The 12,165-nt window shown below is 35.6% G+C and overlaps 2 protein-coding genes across 2 annotated transcripts in view; both read right to left on the reverse strand.

The window, feature by feature from the left end:
- The window catches only part of LOC110413057 (ubiquitin-activating enzyme E1 2-like), a 5,186-nt gene extending 2,876 nt beyond the window's left edge, over positions 1-2,310 (reverse strand). Inside the window, exons 1-4 of the mRNA XM_089782997.1 lie at positions 2,148-2,310; positions 1,523-1,944; positions 718-935; positions 5-331 (exon numbers count right to left, since the gene is read on the reverse strand). Of these exons, the coding sequence (XP_089639123.1) occupies positions 5-331; positions 718-935; positions 1,523-1,931 (954 nt within the window). The 5' untranslated portion in view covers positions 1,932-1,944; positions 2,148-2,310. The remainder of the gene's footprint in view (positions 1-4; positions 332-717; positions 936-1,522; positions 1,945-2,147) is intronic.
- A 1,207-nt stretch (positions 2,311-3,517) lies between these two features.
- LOC110412187 (ubiquitin-activating enzyme E1 1-like) lies at positions 3,518-8,707 on the reverse strand. The gene is given in 12 exon segments (XM_021422688.1): positions 3,518-3,581; positions 3,583-3,651; positions 3,653-4,051; positions 4,053-4,102; positions 4,462-4,804; positions 4,806-4,856; positions 4,858-4,887; positions 4,984-5,127; positions 5,129-5,850; positions 6,293-7,087; positions 7,403-7,620; positions 8,227-8,707. Coding segments are annotated over 12 exon segments (3,351 nt in total). The 5' UTR covers positions 8,693-8,707.
- Between the last annotated feature and the right edge of the window lie 3,458 nt (positions 8,708-12,165).

Below are 12,165 nucleotides of genomic sequence, written 5' to 3' on the forward strand. Positions count from 1 at the left end.
TCTTAATCTTCCTTGGTTTTCCACCATTAAGTTCTGTCATTCCATGAACTTCTGAGAAGACAACAAGATCCCCATCTTGAAACTCAAGCCTCTCATCATCAACACATGAGACAAGTGCAGGATTGTCATTGCTAATGGATGCAATTATACCCGTGTGAGGATCCTCTCCATCAACATCAATCACAGTGAACTCAGGCCCAAAATCACAAAATATAGAACCAAAAAGACCTCTAACTTCAGCCTTGATGAAAGAGATAGGAGGCTGATGATTATGACAGTAATCACTAAACTCAATGGCTTTCTCAAAACTGATATCAGTAAATACAACAGCCTGCACATATGGGATGAAGGCAAATTATGTGATCGAATATAAAAAGAATTTACGAATCAACATACAAATGTAATTTAGAAGCAAGATTTTAGACCAAATTGCATACTTTTTTTTTAAGGTCAACACACACTCCTGAAGGACCAGAATTCCCCTTCATTTCCCATCTAGTCCCACCTTAGAAATAGCTAAACTTAGTTTTATTCCTAAATGAGTTGGATAAAAATAGCTGCTTTTGAGATGATGATGATAATCAATGTTCAGCATTATTTCTCTAGGTTTGTTAACAAAACATTATGGAGCAATTCCAAAGTCAGGTGACCTTTAATAGATCCAAAACAATAAGGTAATAATTATAGATCAGAAGAGATCTAAAGATAAATAAATACCTGGAAGTCAGAAAGTTTTTCCTTGGTTAATTTCGTTGTTAACGTGGAAATGATCACAGCATTGTTAAGCTCTTGTAACTTCTGAACAGAGGCAAGGGCCCTGTTTTTACCAACATCACTTTCTGAAAACACAAAGTTACTGGACAAATCCCACAAATCCACCAACCCTTCGTCATGCAAGGTCACAGACTTGACACCAGCAAGAATGAGGTTCTTGGCTGCAAAAGCAGAACAAATAAAAGTAACGGTGAGAACTGCAGATCTGATGCTGAAAGAACAAGACACAGAACAAATCTAAGACACCAAAACTCAATCCGTCGTCACCTAAGGCACAGCATCAATCTATAAACATCAAATATACATCTCACGAGGCCGTCCAAAAGAATACTAAAACCAGGGATTGAGACCATGCGTTTCATACAGATCAGAGATAGATTAGCTGCAACATAATGTTAAGCTCATAGTTTTCAACATTACACATGGTTTTCCATTACCTTTTAATTTGACTCTTCCACTAACCATACAGCGGTTATTCAGAAACTCAAATATCAAAGTTTGCACACACAAAATTCAGCCAATCAAATAAAACCATCATAAACAAGACATAACTAAAATTTTAAAACTCTAAGTATCAATTCCCTAAAATTTCATCAACTTTTACATCTCATGATTCCGTAGAACCATTCGATGAAACTATAAACTGGATCTATCTCAACCCATAAGGAAAAGCAATTATGATTGCATATAGACAAGATACAAATCAAAATTTGTTAACAAAAATAGAACAGGTTTCGAATTTTCATACCAATCTCAGCTCCAAGACCCTGCATCCCCGAAACAAGAATATTCGATGCGAAAAGCCGCCTCATAGTCTCACGGCCATAGACGGCCAGCTGCCGACTGTGTAGATCCTCATCGATTTCAGTGTGATTCGCATCGCCAAGAGCCATGATCGATGGTGAAGATTCAACTACTATACAGTTAGTCTGGTCGCTGTTGCCTCCGATTCTTGCACCGTTAACACCGTTCTTAGCCGTCGATTCAGTGGCGGCCGCGGGGGCGGCGGCAATGATGCAGTTATCAAGGCGGTGCTTCTTGAAGGATGATGCAGCTGCGTTACAGTTGTTGTTGTTGTTGTTGTTCGTGGTGGTGGTTTTGGTGTCAGGTTCTATAACTACTTCTCCATCATCAGCAGCTCTCTTTCTAGGAAGCATATAGAGTCGTAAACTGCCGAAAATGCCACAAAACCCCATAGAAATTACGGTCAGTACCACAAATGAATATAAAATTAATAAGCAGTTATGGCTGAGAGGAAGAGAGGCGCGGTAGAAATACGCGACAAAGATCGGAACAGAAACTATAAACCCCAACCCTAAACCCAACTTGAACATGATTCTAAGGCAGAGAAGAGAAGCAAAAAGGACACGCACCGATTCCGAGTATTAGCAACAGAAGAATGGAATCTTTCAGAAGAAAGAACAAGATTTAAATCTTGCTATGAAATCTTTCTTTTTTCTTTTTTTTTTTGGTTTTGGAGACGATTCAAAGAAAATTGATCAGAAGAAAGAAGAAAATGGGGGTAAGACCAACAGGATTTACCTTGGAAAGAAAGGAGAGAATCAGCTCGGGCTCAGCACTAGTTTTGTGGGGACTGAGACAGAGAAATGACTCTTTTTGAACGTGTTGAATCCTGGTAAAAAGCGAAAATTCAGCTTTTATTAACTGGCCCAATTACCTCGCCTTACCCCGAACAAAATAAGGAAACAAAAGAAAAAGAGTTTTTGAAAAATATATTCCTCCACAAGTGTGTTATAAATGAAGAGAATAGATAATCCTTTTTTTCAGATAAGATTAAGTTATATAATATGAAAATAATAATATACCTTTCAAAAAAATAAATATAATATAAAATATAATACAAAATTTAATTTAAAAAAACAATATTCAAATTAAATCTAAATTTTAATTTAATTGAATAATAAAATTATCAACTTATAAATAAATCCCTTCTCTTCTTCATCGTCAGGATATCAAAATCAAAATTTTAAAATAATAATAATAATAATAATCTCGTGGCAATCAAAATGGGCCAACAACGAATGTCACCCGATTTGATCTGTGAAGTAGAGAGTAGGCAAGTGGGACTTACCCTGTCATAAAATTATAAATAAAATCTAATTAGATTAGACATAATAATGTCCAATGATATCAGATTTTTATTGTAACTGTTAAGGTGACACGTTATTGAAAATAATGTCTTTAGTCTTTCATAAAATAGTAAGGAGTCAATTGAATAGACTAAAAAATTAAAAATCAATTTATACCAATAAAATTTTAATTGGGCAGAATAAAACTATAAAAAGCCAGAGAGTTCAAATGCTTGGATGGTACGTTAGCTGGTTGAAGGAATGAGGATTGGCGACCAAAGTTGACCTCACGCCCATCTGTATAAGAATCCAAATTTTCCTTCTCGATGCTTAAAACTTGGACGGAAAAGCGAAGAAAGAGGCAATAAAAGAATAAAATATGAAAAGGGTAAAAAAAAAGTTGACCAATCAAAATGCAAGAAATTAAAATACAAGTAAATAGCAATCAAGTTACCAAAATGCGTAATAAGTGAAAAGACTATATGATATCTGCAACTAAAAGTATATATGAATAATTATGCAACTGTCTTCCAAATGTAATCCATTTTGTATGCTCTTCATTGCTATAACACAGAAATCAAGACTATCCTGGGAAGCTTCTCATGCTAAAATCACAGCCTCGGATAATAATAGTGAGATAAGAAAAATCAAACTTAACGGTAGTAGATGGAAATTTGAGGAATGAAATCATTGTCTTCATCGTCCTCGCATGCCACACAAATCCAAGTGGGATCGTAGGGAGCGCATATCTGCCTTGGCAACTTCTCGAGCCACATCCACCATCTTCGTCCAGCCGCTCTTTGTGCTTGGGAAACATGCTGTTGAAGAGCGACAACTTCCGTAAAATGCTGTAAGCATTCAACCCCTTATCTTTGAGCCACTGGATGAGTTCCCTCAGAGTGGGATTGTCTCTCAAGATCCACCTGTCCCATACAGTCCAGCTCATCTCCCGGTGCTTCATGACCTTGGGGGGCACTGGCTCAGCCATGGAGAACAAAGGCAGCGCTAAGTTCGCAAATGTATTTCGATAGTCCTCCACTTTATGTGCTCCATCTAGAACCTTGTATAGCTCAAGGCAGACAAGGCCTGTAGCCATAGCCGTGGAAGTGGCAATTGCTGGTATGATTCTTCCAGCAATAAACTTGGCTTTAAGCTTATCCACCTCAGGAATGCTATAGTTCCTTGCTCATGTTGGCAAGCGCAGCAATAAAATCCATGTGATAGTTTGTATCATCATCCTGCAAGTTCATGAAATTAATTTAACTTCAAACAGCAGTTTGCTAAAGGCTTAACTGACACAAAAATACCTAAATTCTTAATGTGTTAAAGGGGCATTTCATCCTTGAAAACAAAATCCTACTCCAAAGGACGTAAAAACCTCAAAGTTAGTTTCCTACTAATAAGTCCTATTGAATTGAAAATTTTCCACCAATCACAACCAAACCAAGGAGCATAAAGACAAGACAACTTTAACCAACTGTCCATCATAATTGCTACAGAATGTTTCCGGAGATAAGATCAATATATAATCCAGAATAAGGATAAGCTGAAAAGGATATGATCATAAGATATCACAACAGAAAAGACATGGGCAAACCTTTTCAAATTGAATTGGTTTCAACCTGAATCCTGATGGCAGATTGTTCTTGCAAAGCTCTAACTTGTAGAATAATTCATTAATAGTGGCTTCATCATTCACAGATGCAGTTGAGAGACTAGTGTCCTTCTCATCTGTGTTAATTTTAACACCTTCCTTTGGCTGAAAATCTGGGACTATAACGCTCTCGATTGCCTCAGCCAACATCTTCGGATTCTTGACCCAGTCTGGGACTGCGATACCGAATGTCTCAGCTCTAAGTATAGATGCTGCCATAATAAAGTGGAGATGGCTAGATCAGCAGATGAACTGAAGTGGATGGCGGAATCGCTTTTGGCAGACCAAAGGGAGCCCCAGTACTGGTTGCAGCATCTTCAGGGATGTATATATTAACTGTTCACCCGATTAACAAAATAGTCCTCAAATCTGAGTACACAAGAAGGATAATGTCATTATCAAAAAATAGAAACGTGACTAGAAACTAATGCAAACAAAATTTTCCTCAATCATCTAGAGTACTACCTTAGGCGAGCCCAGGTCACACAATCCTGGAATGTCTCACATTTTTCACGGTCAAGGCACTCAAAGATGCGCTCTAAGTTATCCTTAGCCTGAGCATCGCCAGCATCTCTCATTGAAGCGGCATATTCAACGGGTTGGACAAATAGAATTCACTTCAGCAGGAGTTTTCTCAAGCAAGCCCTCAAACTCAGATCGAGCCCATGTCAAGCAGTGATCAATATTGTGTGGAAATGAATGCACGGTGCACATGGGTGCTTGTTTCTCAGGTGGGTCTCTCGAAGCACCATAGTTCTCAGTTAGGTGAGGAATCACCATCTGGGTGTTGCATTTAGCACCTAGAGTTCCGGATTCAAGAAGTGGTTTCTGGAAATACAAGCACCTCTGATCAACATACAACCTAGCATTGACATTATCTAATGCATTAATGACCACTGTTAGGCTCTCCCAGAAGGAGTCATTAAACACATTCTCAGTATCAGGACCCACACGATTTTGCAAAGCTTCAATGTTGAGCTGAGGATTTATAGATGCAGCAGCAGAAGCTGCAACAGTTGATTTAGCCTGCCCAATGTTCCAATCACGGAACAAAAACTGCCTGCTGAGGTTGCTCTTCTCAATTACATCATCATCAGTGATAGTTAGCTTGCCTTGACTGCCACATGAAACACCCATCAATGCTACATTTTTCAGGAACTCACAACCTAGTGCCCCAGATCCAACTATAAACACTTTCGAATCCTCCAGCTTCTTCTGAAGTTTGGAGCCAAACACAGATATTTGTGCATCATATCGGCTATTCAATGGTTTAAAATCACTGGGGTCCAACGGTTCAGCAGGAAGGGACTCCACTGAGTCAAAATAGAAGAACTGTTGAAAACAAAGTGATCTAAGGTTAATTTTCCACTAAAAATGGAGTTGAAGGCAGTCAGCAATATATATCGCCTGTGAAAGATATCACAAATTAAAGAAAGTTGAACAAAACTACCCAGATTAGGTTCCTGTGAAAGCAATTGAGTGGAGAAGATGCCAATACACCCTCTATTAAACAAAAGAGGCCTACAATTCTCACGAAACCAAAACTGCCTCGTCTCACAGATCACAGTTAAGAGATGCTTAAAACTTCAAACGAGGTTCATCAATTTGCCATTAATTAGACTTAAAATCCCAATAGCAAAGCAAGAAGGTGTACCTTGTAAGTGTGGGCATCATATATGCACACATGATAGATAGTCAATACACAACACACAATGACACAAATATATGAGTGAGAGAGAGAGAGAGAGAGAGAGAGAGAGTAGTTTCTGCCAACCTGAAACAGAGGGTGAAATTTTCCAGAACATGCCTTGACAACCTCTTGTCCCACAATTCCTCCAAACATGGCAGCCATGGGATTCAATACTGCCCTGGAACCAAAAGAAAAGTGCCTCAGAAGTTTTGGGTTAATATCTTCAATTTTTCCCTCTCCAAGGCACTCATTGACGTCAGCAGCAATAGATGTGAGCTTCTGAGCATCCTCTTCTGATCCAGCGACAGGGAAGCGGCCTAACTCAGAAATAAACTTATCCAGTGCTTGGAATGCTATGTGTAGCAGAGGTGGGCGGTCAAACTTTGAAAAATCACTTAGTAGAAAATCACCAGGATCTTTAAGAGCTTCTCTCAATGGCTTGAAATTCAACACCTTGGGCTGTTTCACTTGTGTGACAATGCCACCTTTGACATACGTACCAAAATTAGTGGTGTCCCCCTCAAGTGTAAATGAGTACGGCCTTGCACTTTTAATCTTCCTCGGCTTTCCATCATTGAGCTCTGTCATTCCATGAACTTCAGAGAACACAACAAGATCCCCATCCTGAAACTCGAGCCTTTCATCATCGACACATGATACTAGGGCAGGGTTGTCACTGCTGATGGATGCAATTATACCCGTATGTGGATCCTCGCCATCAACATCAAAAACAGTAAACTCAGGACCAAAGTCACAGAAGACAGAACCAAAAAGGCCTCTTACTTCAGTCTTGATGAAGGAAATGGGAGGCTGATGATTATGGCAGTAGTCATCAAACTCAAGGGCTTTCTCAAGACTTATATCAGTGAATACAACAGTCTGCACCAGTCAGAAAATAACCAACTAAATGCAAGATGAAATAAGCAATATACATAACACGAGAGAACACAGAGGGCGCCATGAACACTTTAGCCTAGACTTTACTAGTTAAATTTTATTCTTCCAAGTGTCCAAATTCCATAGTCTCTGGTCTACTAGCAAAGTCCTAGCAAAACAAATGGTTATCAAATTACATTTCTATCCAGCACTAGAATTCAATGCTAACAAGAAAATCACTGAAAGACTAAACTTAGAAGCGAGGACATAGGCCAAGAACTAGATCCATCAATCAACAACTTAAAGTGAAGCAAGTACCTGGAAATGAGAAAGTTGTTCTTTGGTCAACTTTGTTGTCAAGGTGGAAATGACAACAGCATTGTTTAGCTCCTGCAACTTCTGAACAGAAGCAAGTGCCCTGTTCTTACCAACATCATTCTCAGAGAAAACAAAATTACTGGACAAATCCCACAACTCCAGCACTCCTTCATCATGCAAGGTCACAGACTTGACGCCAGCAAGAATGAGATTCTTTGCTGTAAAAGGCAAAAATCGGCAATCATAAACTTGACATTGCAGATATAAAATGCAAATGAAATTAATTGGAATTTAAAGCTCCAGAAGTGGGTTTATATGCCTGTGACATGTTAATTACAAATTAACTTAACAATTCAATGCCTTCTATTTATAATTAGATGGACACATGGCAAGCATATAAACCTGCTTGTGTGGTTTTTAAACTCCACAGTCAGTGCATAAGACAATAATCCGTATTTACTACATGTTACAAAACAATAAAGGCACGTTTTAAACAGAATACACGGATATTGCAGATTTTTCCATAAACTCTCAGAATCCTATTAACAACAGCATTAAACTGATTGTCAACCAACAATGGTATAATTAACTTTAAACAACAATAACACAAAGCACAAATGTTGCATTAATGAAATTAAAACCTCTAAAATATTAAAAAGACACAGTCACCATGCAGCACAAAAGCACATTGTTGAAGAACGCAAAAGTAAACATCATCATAATAGAGTCAATTGATATTCACAAGAATGTGAAACAGATTCCGCTCTAAAAGGCACAGGAGAAGCAAAAAAAAAAAAGTTTGAAGAATAGAAAAAAATCAATACCAATTTCAGCCCCGAGACCATTCATCCCCGAGATAAGGATATTGGAGGCAAAAAGCCGCCTCATCGTCTCACGGCCATACACAGCGAGCTGCCGGCTGTGCAGATCCTCATCAATATCATTATGGTTAGCGTCGCCCGGAGCCATGATCGTCGGCTCGACCACGCTACCACTACTGTGGTTACTGCTGTTGTTCCCTATGGCTACGGCGTTGTTATTAGCCGTCAAATCGGCGGCTGCCGCGGCAGAGAAGCGATGTTTCTTGATCGGCGACGTGACAGAGACGTCTTTTATGTTGTTGCTGTTATTGTTGTTTTCACTCTCTCCTTCTACAACCTCTCCTTCACCTGCTCTCTTTCTAGGAAGCATATAGTGCAGTAAACTGCGAAAAAAGCCACGAAACCCCACAAAAATTATCGTCAATACCACAAATGAACACAATTTCTTATTATCATCCATACCAAACATTTCAGCCAAAGATCGGTGAACCGTGACCCTAATTTTAACATGATTATTCTTTCATTCCTGTTTAAGCAATTAAAAAAAAGATTAAACGTACCGATTAGGACTCTGATTAAGAAAAGAAAGGAATCTGAGGGAAACAACAAGAGAGATACAAGCGGTGAGAATTCTAGTTCAGACTGATTATCGTTCAAGTGTGGTGAGGAGCTGAGAATGGGAGGTTTCGAGGGGTTGATATAGGGAGAAAGAGGGAAGGGCATTTATGGATTTGCAAGAAAAAGAGAAAAAAAACAGTTTTCTCGCTTAGGGTTTTGAGTCTGTGCCAAACATCCTTCCTCTCTCTCTACCTTCCATCTTTTGAGAGAGAAGAGAGAGGAGGATAAGTTTAGTGAGGTGGAACGGTGGGGCCGTGGCAACAAAACCAACGGCGAATGATTCAATCATGGAAAGAAATGCAGATTGTGGGAGATTTTTTTGATTGAGGTGTTCAGTCGTCGTTTTGAGTCTCGGACAACACAAAACGATACTAAATTAAATCAATTTCCATTGATAATAATCCTTTCACAAATGAGTTATACAGACTAAATAGAGTCATTTAATCTAAATTTAAACAAATTGATCATATTTAAACCGATTATCAATAGTGTTGTATCATACTGTTTAATAAAAATATTATAGTAAAATCTTTATAAATTAATATTTTTAAGATCATAAAATTTATTAATATATATTAATTAATAAAAATTAATTTATCAATATATTCTTTACTTTTTGCAAAACATTAAATTTAATATATGTATTGTATATTATAATTATATAAATATTACTTAAATATTAAATTACAAATTATCATTATTTTATGTATTTGTTTAACTAAAACAAATTTATGAATGTAATTAGTTTTATTAAATAAAAATTATAAATCAATTAATTTTTACAATAAATTATATTTACATTCTATGTATACTTAATTAATGTACTTAATGAATATTAACTTAAACAAAAACATTTATCAAAAAAATATAAACTATTACAAGCGGTAAAATTAAATATAACAATTTTTCATATCAAACGTACAAATATTGATGAAAAATATTATTGAGTAGAGATTATTAATTTATTCAATATTAATTTATAAAAGTTTTACCGTAATTATATTTTGTCATGTCAAATATAGAATAAATATATTTATTTATATTTTTTAAGTTATTAAAATTATTACACGTTTATTTATATAACTATTAATACTTTATGCTATATGAACAAGTTTATTCGATTTAGACATACATTCATTTTTAAGCTCCACGCAAGGTTGATACATAGGAAGAATAATGAATGAGTGTAATCATTTTGCTGTGTACCGAATTGCACGTGATGATAACTCTTTTTCACCCTTTTAATAATCTAGTAGAGGAAATTTACCTTTTACCATTAACAATGATTTTTGTTTTTCATAAACTCTTGAGTCCATTAAAATAATAATTAAATAAAAAAATCTTTAGTCAATTTATGGCTATCTCATTTCAATATTTCTCTTCTTACCACTGAAAATTTACCATTGTCACAGTCCATAATGGTAGCTATGGTTTACATTTTACAATTTGGAATTTGTTAAAAGTGTTGTGGTTTAACACTTTTCTTACCTTATAATTTTTTGTACTTGTTTCACCAAAAGACTATTTTCTTATTCTCTACATTTTACCTAGCACCAACCACGACAATACTTGTTATTTCATAAAATGTTTTGATTTTTTTCTTTGTTGCTTTCCTATGCATCGATTTTATTTATTTACAATATTACCTAATTCCGTACTACAAAAAAAAAATTTTACAATGTAGAATCTAGATCGTCCATTAGTAGCATCCAAATTCAATGTAAAAAAGAGAAAGAAAAATAGAGCTATGATAGTCTCAAAATTATAAATATGACATGATCGTATTAGCTTGAGATTGATTCCACACTTTTTTGAATTATTATTCATATAAAAATCTTTTTTTAAAACTAAAGATAAGATAAAGTTAATATAATGTATATGGTACATATGGAGGTCCTAGGTTTATAAGGCCGTTTTTATTTGCATATGCCTGTTTTGTGGGTTAAGGCTGAGGGAAAGTAGCCATAAAGAATTTGGGATGCTTTGGAAATTGACATGCAAGTCTCCCCATCTCCAAATATTATTCTCTCCAACAAGTGCAAACACTGCACAGGAAAACACCCACCAAGGCCACATGTCATGGTTTTGAGTCTTTCGCAGTGCTTGTGAATGTTTTTACTTTTGTTTATTTCTCTGGCTAAAGATGCTTTTGGCCTTTCCTTTAATTGCCTCCTAAGGAGAATTTTGATCTTCCTTTCTTGTCATGGCATTGGAAGGAACCTGTTCTTTCCTTCTGTAACCTTTACCTGGCTAGGATGCTCTGGGAATCTATGATTAAAAAGTCAAAGAAAGGGAGTGAGAGGGAAAATACATAGAAAATTATAAATCAAGGAAATGGCAATGGCCCATATCTCTATGTTGGGCTGCAACCCATAGGCCAAGCCCATAACAGAGAGATTGGGAGAATGTAGTTCGCAATACTAAACGTAGAACAAGATATTTTAATCCATTTCGGACCCTCGAATATCTTATTCCCAACATGATCTAATCAAGGCTTGACTTTTACGGATTACACGGTTGTGCCACAGAAAGGGCGCCACGAAATGCCAACCTTGAACCGTTGGTCTTGCAGTCATATGTGGTTGTTAAAAATGAATTTTATATTTATTAAAATTAATATTTAAAAAAATATAAAAAACTTTTTAAATGGTTATATTATCTTTATTGTAATATATAAAATATAGGTCTCAATCTTACTAAATTTATATTACTATTATTGATTTTTTCCTAGTTAATACATGTTTAATTAAAAATGGATTTTGAATTGAAGTATAAAGAAATTACGTCACTCATGAACATTATCGAGCCGAACTGACACGTAACAATCCTTATACGTAAATTTCCAATTATTATTACTATATACTAAAGAATTATTAATACTATATAATAAAGGAAGGTTCAATGCTTATACTAAAGAATTGTCGTGAGAATAGTGTCATCTCTCTCTCTCACACGCATTATTAACTCCACAATGCTCTTCTGCTTTTTTTATTTTCTATTTTCATGGGATATAATTTGCATTTTTATATATTTTTTCTCTCTTTCCTTATTAGTCTTTTCACCTAATTTATTAATTAATATAGTTTTCCACACTGGAATTATTTATAATAAAAAGAATTAATTGCATTGATAAATTTATAAATTCAATGAAAACTTAAGACTTTTACAATTTATTATTGATTAAATTTCTTTAGACGTAATTTTTCACTTCTTTAATTTTTTAATTAATAATTAAGTGTAAATTGTGAATTGTTTTAATTAATAACTATTGATTAGATAATTTTTTTAAATAAATGAATTAATTAACTTATAATTCAAAATTTA

Source organism: Theobroma umbraticum, unplaced genomic scaffold (assembly GCF_002168275.2).
Source record: "Theobroma umbraticum cultivar Fairchild unplaced genomic scaffold, ASM216827v3 scaffold_95.0, whole genome shotgun sequence".
Lineage (NCBI taxonomy): Eukaryota > Viridiplantae > Streptophyta > Magnoliopsida > Malvales > Malvaceae > Theobroma > Theobroma umbraticum.